Source organism: Epithele typhae (genome assembly GCF_022376455.1).
Source record: "Epithele typhae strain CBS 203.58 chromosome Unknown BXZ73scaffold_664, whole genome shotgun sequence".
Lineage (NCBI taxonomy): Eukaryota > Fungi > Basidiomycota > Agaricomycetes > Polyporales > Epitheliaceae > Epithele > Epithele typhae.
The window spans coordinates 1-9436 of NW_025954855.1; the positions used below are offsets into that span (position 1 = coordinate 1).

Sequence of the window (9436 nt, forward strand, 5' to 3'; positions counted from 1 at the left end):
AACATGTGGGTCTCAGAGGAGAGCAACTCTGAACAGCAGCTTCCGGCCGTGCGCAGACAGAGCGACGTCGGTTACGTCGTGCGCCGGAAGCCCAGTGCACGTTACAAGTTGGCGGGTGGAGATGACGACGAGCTGCAGGCCGAGGTCGATTAGTGGTGACGATGTATCTGATTTATTATTTCTATTTATCTGACGCCATTGGTTCTCTGCATATGTGCATTCCTTTGCGTGTGTGCCCACCTGGGCTGTAAGCCCTCACCAAGGGCGGGCGCCGAACCCGATGAACTTGACTTGCAAGCAGATGCGGTACCGGTGCTGAATGTCTTTATCTATAAATGTCGCCGGCGAAATGCTCAGGGGTTCGAGTCTCGGGAATGTCATGCGCAGGGATGCGTTCACGGTGCTTATTGCTAATCCTGCGACGGGCACATAGTCGAGCCTTGGTTTTTGGTACTACGGGTAACGTATAGCACATCCCGCCGTGTTCGATCACCAGCGGCCGACGAGTGATGCAGACTGGGGCGCTCGGTACTTTTCGCCGCCGCCAGCAGTGTGCGTGCCACGCGGAACATTGTCGACAGCGTCGAAGGCGGGGAGACCGGGCACGACGGAGACGGGCCCTGGCTGGGCTATGGCTTGTAGCAGGCTGGGCCCGGGTGATGAGCGGGGCGGGATGCCGCATGGGAGCGTGCTGCGTGGTGCGGGGCACGAACTTCTTAGAAGCCTGGGCGCGGGCGCCAACTCGCGTGGGGGCCAGGTCGCGTCGAGCTCGCTCTCCTCCTCCCTCCCATCACCTCCTTCCCTATTTTACTTGCCGTGCCTTTAGTTCTCTCCACTAATTCGAGTCGTCCGCACAACCCTGTCTCTGCACCACCCCCGACGGGATCGTTTACAATGAAGTTCTACTCTCAGTCCTTCTTGTACGAGTGAGTTCGCGTTTCTCCTTGCTCTCTGCGCCCGGCCATGCATTCCCACCGACGACCAACGCACCCCGCCCTCCACAGCGATCCCTGGCCCATTGTCACCCTTGCGTACTTGCTGCGCTACCCAAATCCAATGGCGTCCCATATCCTCTCGTGCGACGTCATTTCGCGCGAGGTCACCGCCGCCGGCTCGCTCCTCACCACGCGCCTCATCCTTAAGACCGGCTCCATGCCGCGCTGGGCGCCCAAGGGCATGATCCAACGCGCCGAGTCGTGGGTCCTCGAGGAGAGCGAGGTCGACCCGCTCGGCAAGGTCACGCGCTGCACCACCAAAAACCTCGACCACGTCAAGGTCATGCGCGTCGAAGAGCACATCCACTTTCGGTCAACGCAAGACGGGTGTGTATCTTTGCTGCCTTTTTGCGCTCTGAACGCGTATGCTGACGCGTGCGGGCAGCAAAACGATGCAGACGACCGAGGCGAAGTTTGTCTCGGGCTTCGGATGGGGCTTGACGAAGCGGATTGAGAATTACGGGCTCACTAAGTTCAAGGCTAACTTGCAACGGGTGCGTCTCTGCGCGTTTCATCGATCCTCCCGCAGTCCGAGCTTAAGACGCTGCAGTCTCGCGAAGGGTTCTCGATAATCCTGAACCTTATTCGTCAATCGCGTATGCAAGCGACCATGACTATGGGCGCCCCTCACTCTTTCCTCTCCGCGCCCCGCCTTACGCCCTTCCCGACTCAAAAGCTGCACACCACGAGCTCGCGACCGACACTGTCCAGACACCTTCCTCTCAGGAGGGCCTCCTAGGCCCTCAATGTGGTCCCGGTGGCAGTTCTGGCAACGGTCGGGTTGAAGTCCTGCCGTCGCGCGACCTCCACCATGGATTCTCAGCATCCAGAATCAGACTTCTCGCAGAGCTTCCAGTGCTCATTACTGTATCGTAGTGCCAGACTCGGCTTTGGGTCGGCCTTGCATATCCCCCACACCCCTGCTCAGTTGGTCGCTTTTGTTAGTCCGTTCGTCGTGCATATTCTCAGCTGTACAACACGTGTAGTTCTAGCCGGCCCGTAGTTAGTTATCGTTCAAGTTCTATCCCCAGTTCCTCGTGTGCGTGTGCGTGCGTGCTGTCGTCGAACACCCGTCCTGCGCTTGCAGCAACTTCGCACACCATCACGTTCAGCAGCTGAACGTCCCGTACATGAACACGGGACTCTATCTTGGCGGTGATATAGAATTACTCTCACTCAACTCACGAGTGGACAACACCTCTTATGAGAAACCTTTGACGCTCTCTTGATGTCGTGCGGCAAGTTCAGTACTTCATTGCTGCCCTGACGGTGTGCACCCTCTTGCCCCGTGATATTACAAAGCTATATACGAAGTTGAAGAGCGCCATGCGAATGGCAAAAGCATTTCAGGATCGCGGTCGCTTTGGGCTATCCTTCCCAGACAGTTACTGTCTTTGGGGGACTCCCTAGGAGTGGAATTCCCGAAGCTACCACAGGGATTATTAGAGGTGTAGAGTATGAGACGACGGCCGAATGACTGACCATTCCGAACGCGTAGCTAGAAAAGCTGGTCTTGATAAAGTTGCCATCGTGTGCTGAGAGCAATACTATCCCAAGAGTCAGCACTAACCCTCGCGCTTGTGCCGAAACATACCCTCTAGTGCACTCGCATGGCGATGGACCGCCAAACGGATCTGGTCCAGAGAGATCCAGGATCGAACAAAAAATTCCTTCGTGTTGAAGACGTCCGTCTCGGCGTCGAAAATCTTCCGTGCATTGCGAAGGAGCAGGTAGATCAGGAAGAAAACAGTCTGGTATCAAAAGAAGGGCGTAGTAAGCCTCCCATGTGTCCAGACCCTAGTCCGGGAACACGCACCTTTCCGAACTCCCCTTGATCAAGTACCAACGTCAACGTGTGCAATGAGTCAATGTCATACTGGATCCTCTCTAAGTTCTCCCCTAGTCGTTCCTCCTCAAACTCGATCATTTCCCGGAACTTCTCTAGGAGGTCTTTTCTTTGAGGGGGACCGTCAGAGCCTGAGATCCCGCGCACGAGCTTCCCGATCCAATTGCAGTGGTATTTCAGGAAGGCACCCACAAGCTGCTTGTTCCGGGGAAGCATGTCCGGAACGGTCGCACGAATATCGTTCAGAATGGCCGAAATCTTGGTCACGTACTCGAGCGCCGCAAAACGCCACCCTGATAAATTGCGTGTGTCAGACAACACGCTCGGTTGTGCAAATGTCAGAGTGGGACGAACCTACGGCGCTGTATGCTAGCCACCGGGGAATACTGAAAGTAGTTGTTAAAATTTCCAACTGAAAGCTTGAAGAAAACCAAGTACGTACCTCCATTCGAGTGATAGAGGACGCATGTCCATCAGTTTGTTCACATCTGCCCAGGTAACGAAGCCTGCGAAGGCGTTTCCTGAGGGTTCCATGATGGGTCGCCCCCACAGAGGACTGAGGAATGCGAGCGCCCAGCGGTCACCGTGGTATGTGCAGAGGCCAGCGTCCTTCCAGTAGAAATTGCGCTTGTAGTGGGCATGCAGGCCCAAGACGAACTGATCAATTTCGACAACCGACTGCCACTTCTACGGGAATACGTAAGTCTCCACACAGCCCTAAAACCTGCCAACATGCACATGACGCACCAGATCGGCCCAGATCTTCCGCATTTCCTGGAATAAACGGACGAAATAAGCACCGCACCATCGGTTGGGCTGCTCCAGAGGACTTACGGGATCGCGTATGTACACATTCAGGCGCTTGTTCGATGCCTTGTCGTCCGTACCAAAAACTTTATACTCGTCCATGTCGAGGGCCAGAAGGATAACGTCAACCTCGACGCAAGTCTGGAGCTGCCACTTGCCAGTCAATGTTTCCAAGTTGCGCTGTAGCACATCTTCCGGGTGCTCGCACAGCTCCGATTTTAGGTTCTCGAGCTTCTGGCCCTCTGTCAAGGTCTGACCCCAGCCTGCGTCTGCCACGGTGACCATGGCCATAAGGCGCAATAATACCGAGTCGTTTTGCAACGCCGTTCCAGAGCCACCTGCCCGGTCAATTGCCGCTGCAATCTTCTGCTCATTGGGAAGCACAAGTTTCTCGAAGAGGGTCTGGATGCTCTTCAATCTATGTAGAATAAATGGTGAGCCACATCGAAGGTTCCCGAACGTAAACTTGAACGCACCTGTTGCTGATTATTTCGGGTTGGAAGGTCGAAGTTGCGGAGTACGTAGTGGGCATGAACCTTTCGAACTCAATCTTCCGTTCGATGAACGTGTCGACCCACGTGGCCAGCGTTTGTTGCCAGAAATGCCCGCGAAGGCGCGCACGAGGGGGCTGGTCCTGAGGAAGACGTCGCACACATTGGCACTCTGGAGGATGTCCCGCCCTACCTCTAGCGAGAACGCCTCTAGGTCTTTCAGATTTAACTGTTCAGCTGACGCCGCTTTTTGAGTATTTTTCAAACTGCGTGCGATATTAATACTCCTGTTGCCGGAAAGCATTGCGCACGACGTACTCCATCATCAAGGTCATTATGTCTCTCATGGCCACATAGAGTACCAGAATTCGTGAATCGTTCTCTCTCTTCGTCATCTTGATGGAACAGAAAGCCTTGAAAGCCACCACAGCATCTAGGTGTGGGCTTACTCAGAACAAGAGTAGCGGTTAATCCCTGTGCGACGAACCTGCTGTTGCTGGATAACCCTTCGCGAGGTCATAGAGGCCATTGATCAGCCGTGTCGTGTTGGACAAGGACTGTACTTCGCGTTCCACCTTGCGTACAACTTCTGAGCCGTCCGTCTCCTCGGGCTCACCGGACACAGCATCGCGGATAATTTCGTTGATACTGACGACGCCGCCTACTTTTTCGATTGTACTCATGAAATGTCGATGATGGAACTGGTAGATACTCACCGGCATGGATCGAAGTGAATCTTCGAGCGGATGTGGGGTCGTTTTTTACGATCAACTCCAAGAGCTTCGCACGACATTCCTCCCGTGAAGTCGGGTCAACGGCGGGCTGAGGTGACTCGCTAACAAGAGTTGCTGGAGTTGTCGTTGACGTGTTGGCGCCGTGAGACCATACTTCATGGAAGCCCTTGCGGACGCGATTCTTGAATACGGAGAAGCACATGAGAGTTGGAGAGTTGAGACACGCACACTTGAGGACATCTGATATGTGTGCGAAAGCCTTGCCCCTTATTAACAAAAATGAGGGGACAGATGGGATACAGGGGGTGAGTCCATTGGTGCGCGCGATATCACAAAGTGTGCGGTCTTCAGACCATGACGAGGTAAGGGAGAGAGATAAGTCGCCTGCGCTTGGATCCCAGCATTGCAATGCCGGGATGGCGGTCCGGCTACTTCGCGTCATCTGGTGAGCGTGCGACGCTTGGACTTCCCTGTCCCGCAAGACTTAGTAGGCCGGCGACTCCCACTTTCATCGCTCCATGTCTCGACCCCACGCGCCGTTGCAGACAACGCCAGCTCACTGCGCAACGCGCCTGTAGGCCCCTACCTCTTAATCGCGCCGCCATGTACTTCCCGACCTCCGCGGCAAGACAGCTCTCAAGTGTGCCGCCGCTCCCGCTGTCCTCCGAGCACGTTTTCGCTATCGTCCCGAGCCCGCGCAAGACGCTCTTCGCGTCGCTCACCAGAAGTGGTCTCACCCTCTGGCGCGTCCGGGTGCGTCCCGACTGTTTTCAGGCTTCTCTCCCCCTGAAGCAACTGTGCTGACGAAGAACCAACGGCCAGCCGTCTGGGGTGCTTGCGCACCTTGAGCGCACCACGACATCGATCGCGGAGCACGGAGAGAACCTGAGGTTGCATTGGTCTCCGGAGGGCCAGAGGATTATCGTCCAGGTGCGTGTCATAATCGCTCGCCGGAGGTTCGGACGTAACGATGGCTAAACTACGCCTGTGCTTCATGCAGACCACCAGATCGTACCTTGTCCTGGTTACGCTCGAGTACAATGCGAACGAGCTGCGTACCAATCGCCGCCGCTCGCGCCGAACGCGGCGCGCCACTTCTTGCCCGGGGCTGGCGAAGCCCTGCCGTTCCAGTCGCTGTGTTTGCGCATGGAGGGGGTCATCCGGATAGACGGGTCGTTGCTCAGGTATGTACGCAATCTGTTGATCGTTTCGTGCTCATGATGGGATTTCCGTGGTAGCGTTTCTCCGCGAAAAGACTGGATTGTCTTCTCAACCGCCAACCCGCCTGCAGTGCAGCGAGTGCCATGGCCAGATACCAGCGGGGAGGGAGGTTCGAAGGGGGATTATGACACCTGGGTCATGAATGACGAGGAGTTTCCGTGGCTTGTGGATGCAGACGGTGTGCCCCTTCGTTCACTATACCCATTCGACATTCTCACAGACGCATGATTTACAGTGAGTGTATGTGAAATCTCTTTCCACCGGCAAACCGGCTTCGAGACTTGGATTACCTCCGACGGACGGGCGTACCTGGTACAGCTGGTGGAGGACCACGAATCCCAACTCGGTGCCCCAAGCGCGTCTGATGCCAGTGCCGACGATGAGCGAGTCCAGGTGCGTTACACTGTCCCCCGCTGCAGACAAGTCGTTCTCACTGGCTTGCTTCTCGCAGATTGGACCTATTCCCCACACCCGGCAGTCGTCGGAGAGTTCTGATTCGGCCTCGCCAATACAGTGGCACGGCACCTGCATCCACCACGTCGACCCGCCGCGCTGGGTGCAGAAGCGCAAACAGGTCGACCCCGGCGACCTCGCCTCGTACTCTTACACGGAGCCGAAGCGCGCGATGACCGTCTCGCTCAACCCGAAGTTCTCCATGCTTGCGATCGGGACGTACAAGTGAGCGACGGTCTGATCTTCTCTTGGGAAGTGTCCTGGTCGCTCATTGCGTTGCACTCGGTACACAGCGGCGCGGTCGAGTTCGCAAGCTTTCCGTCGCTGGAGGGCATCGTGCCGACCCCGCAGGTGCTGCAGATCCCGAACATGTACGCGCGCGCCGGCACGGGCTCGGTCTGTACAATGGAGTGGAGCTCGGATGGGTATGTGCTGGCTGTCGGCTGGGAGAAGGGGTGGGCGGTCTGGAGCGTAGGTGGGCGGTGCCTTGCCTGGGGATTCGGCGTGGAGTACGAGGTGGATGAAGAGCGTTTCCAAGATGCGTTTATGTACGGCGTGAGGAGCTTAGTGAGTGCAGTCCGTTCGTTGGCTTGTGTGGGCGCTGATCCGTCGCACAGTTCTGGGCTCCAGGAAACTTTGAGCTCTTTATGCTCGCCCAATCATCTCCGAACAGTACGTGCAGTGACCATCTCTTCAACGCGGCTTCTCAGACACGCTACCTAGAGCCCGATGGGCAGATGTTCGTCTTGCCATTTGCCAAGAGTGCTACTACGGGACAACAGTCACCAGTACGCAGTGGTCGCATTTATTCCACTTATCACGACTAAATACAAGTCCTAGGATAATACGCAATACGGCTTCTTGCAAATGGACGACCGTGTATTGGTTTACCGAGGCGCGGACCAACCCGACATGAGTGTCATCAACCCTGAATCGGATGTCTGGCAGCATATCAAGGTTCCCCAAACATACATGTCTGCGCACTGGCCTATCCGATATTCATCACTAAGCACGGATGGGCGTCTTGTCGCGATTGCAGGACGAAGGGGACTCGTTCATTACAGCACTACTTCGGGAAGGTGGAAAATGTTTGCGGACGAGCGGCAAGAACAAGCTTTCACCGTCAAAGGCGGGCTGCTGTGGTTCCACCACGTTCTTATTGCTGCTGTAGAGGTTGCTGGGGGATATCAGGTCGGTCCACTTCCGGCTTCACAAGGACGATTATGCTCACCCTGCCATTCGACAGGTTCGCCTGTACTCCCGCGACCTCGAGCTGAGTAACCAGAATGTCCTGCATCGAGAGATGATGACCTGTCCAATCGTCATCCTCTCCCTCGTGGACAACTCATTACTCGTCTACACAGCGGACAACACGCTTCACCACTACCTCATCGTGCCCACGGCGGACTCCATCAGGCTGCATCTCTGCGGGAGCATCACATTCGACGGAGTTATCGCCGTCCCAAACGCCGTCCGGGCTCTTAGTTGGATGATTCCAGCTGCGCAGAAGCGTACGTCCTTCTTCACTTCCCAGACTAAGCGAAGAAGTGACGGAAGGTTGACTTCTCCCGTGCAGAGCTCGGAGATCCGGCCGAGGACCTATCAGTGGCCACGGTCCTGATGATTGTCGGGGGGAAGTTGGTCCTGCTCCGGCCTCGCAAAGTCCGTGTCTTCTGCGTCACGCTAAAACCTTTCTGACGCCTTCCCTTCCTGACCGCGCGGTTGACTGTGCGCCTGTAGTCGGAAGAGGGCGAGGTGCGGTACGACATGCAGATACTGGCTGACCGGATCGAGTTCTGCTGGATACACCTCCGAGGAATCGGGACGCTGGAGAACTCGCTGTGGGGCTACGACGGGCAGGGTATACGCGTCTGGCTAAACGCGCTAGCCATCGAGGCCGTGCCTCCCCCAGCAGAAGAAGGCGGTATGGTACTCGATTATGTCAAAGAGAGCGTCAATATCCCGCTGGACTTCTACCCACTATGTGAGTTTGCAAACTCTCCGCACTGCAGTACTTTTCTCATTCAGGGATCAGCGGTCCTGATGGACAAGGGTATCATCATTGGGGTGGAAGTCGAGGCAGCGACGAGGACAAGCCTCTCGTTCACTATGTTCCGACATGTCACCAGTGTACGCAGTCATCCCCCTGCAACCCAAGTCCTCCGCTGATATGTCTCATTCAGTCTCACCTTTTCCTCCATCACATCTTGCAGTCCCACCTGGAAAATGCTCAAGGGAAAGAGGCCGTCGTTTTCGCCTCTCACTACCAGCACCTCGTCTACTTCGCACATGCGTTGGAAGTCCTTCTCCACGCGGTCGTCGAAGAAGATGCGCAGACCGGGTCCGAGTCCACCCCGGCGGGCACTCCCAAGAATGGGCTGCTCACGACTTCCATCGAGTTCCTGGACCACTTCGACGATGCGCTGGACGTTGTCGTAGGATGCGCGCGGAAGATCGAGATGACGAGGTGGCCGAGGTTGTTCAATATTGTCGGAAACCCAAAAATATTGTTTGAGGTATGCCAACCGCCGCCCACCTGCCATCGTCTCTCGCTCATTTGCGTCGGCAGTCTTGTCTGTCGTCCGGCCGGCTGAAGACCGCCGGGTCGTACCTCCTCGTCCTCCACGGCCTCGAGCAACTCGATGGCATGAACGACGACGCGAACCGGCTGCTACGGAGCGCCGTCGCTGCGCAGGACTGGCAGCTGTGTCGTGACATCCTGCGCTTCCTGCACTCGATCGATGACACTGGCGCCGCTCTCCAGGCCGCGCTCGTCGAGACGCAGATCGTCTCGCCCGAGGGCTCGCAATTGGGCCAGCTTCCTCCCGAGTTGAATGGGAACGGGGTTCAGGTTCAGAACGGCAACGGGAGTGCGCACTGAAGTACTGA

The 9436-nt window shown here is 56.4% G+C and overlaps 3 protein-coding genes across 3 annotated transcripts; 2 read left to right on the top strand and 1 right to left on the bottom strand.

Annotated features, from left to right (window-relative positions):
* Positions 1 to 894: 894 nt before the first annotated feature.
* Positions 895 to 1780, top strand: BXZ73DRAFT_95229 (MSF1-domain-containing protein; the record flags this gene model as incomplete). Its single annotated transcript, XM_048026734.1, has 5 exons — positions 895 to 926; positions 1005 to 1322; positions 1381 to 1489; positions 1546 to 1591; positions 1686 to 1780. The coding sequence occupies 5 exons, from the start codon at positions 895 to 897 to the stop codon at positions 1778 to 1780; spliced, it is 600 nt and encodes a 199-aa protein (XP_047870438.1).
* A 621-nt stretch (positions 1781 to 2401) lies between these two features.
* Positions 2402 to 4822, bottom strand: BXZ73DRAFT_111855 (uncharacterized protein; the record flags this gene model as incomplete). The annotated part of the gene is made up of 12 exons (XM_048017418.1): positions 2402 to 2422; positions 2478 to 2542; positions 2590 to 2746; positions 2812 to 3134; positions 3196 to 3227; positions 3284 to 3528; positions 3589 to 3615; positions 3676 to 4066; positions 4125 to 4282; positions 4333 to 4405; positions 4458 to 4572; positions 4627 to 4822. The coding sequence occupies 12 exons, from the start codon at positions 4820 to 4822 to the stop codon at positions 2402 to 2404; spliced, it is 1803 nt and encodes a 600-aa protein (XP_047870439.1).
* Positions 4823 to 5476: 654 nt separating this feature from the next.
* On the top strand, positions 5477 to 9428 carry BXZ73DRAFT_111856 (RIC1-domain-containing protein; the record flags this gene model as incomplete). The annotated part of the gene is made up of 16 exons (XM_048017419.1): positions 5477 to 5626; positions 5696 to 5803; positions 5882 to 6057; positions 6112 to 6272; positions 6330 to 6487; positions 6546 to 6772; positions 6841 to 7114; positions 7165 to 7219; positions 7271 to 7335; positions 7388 to 7738; positions 7794 to 8058; positions 8124 to 8209; positions 8288 to 8531; positions 8583 to 8677; positions 8731 to 9063; positions 9117 to 9428. The coding sequence occupies 16 exons, from the start codon at positions 5477 to 5479 to the stop codon at positions 9426 to 9428; spliced, it is 3060 nt and encodes a 1019-aa protein (XP_047870440.1).
* Positions 9429 to 9436: the final 8 nt, after the last annotated feature.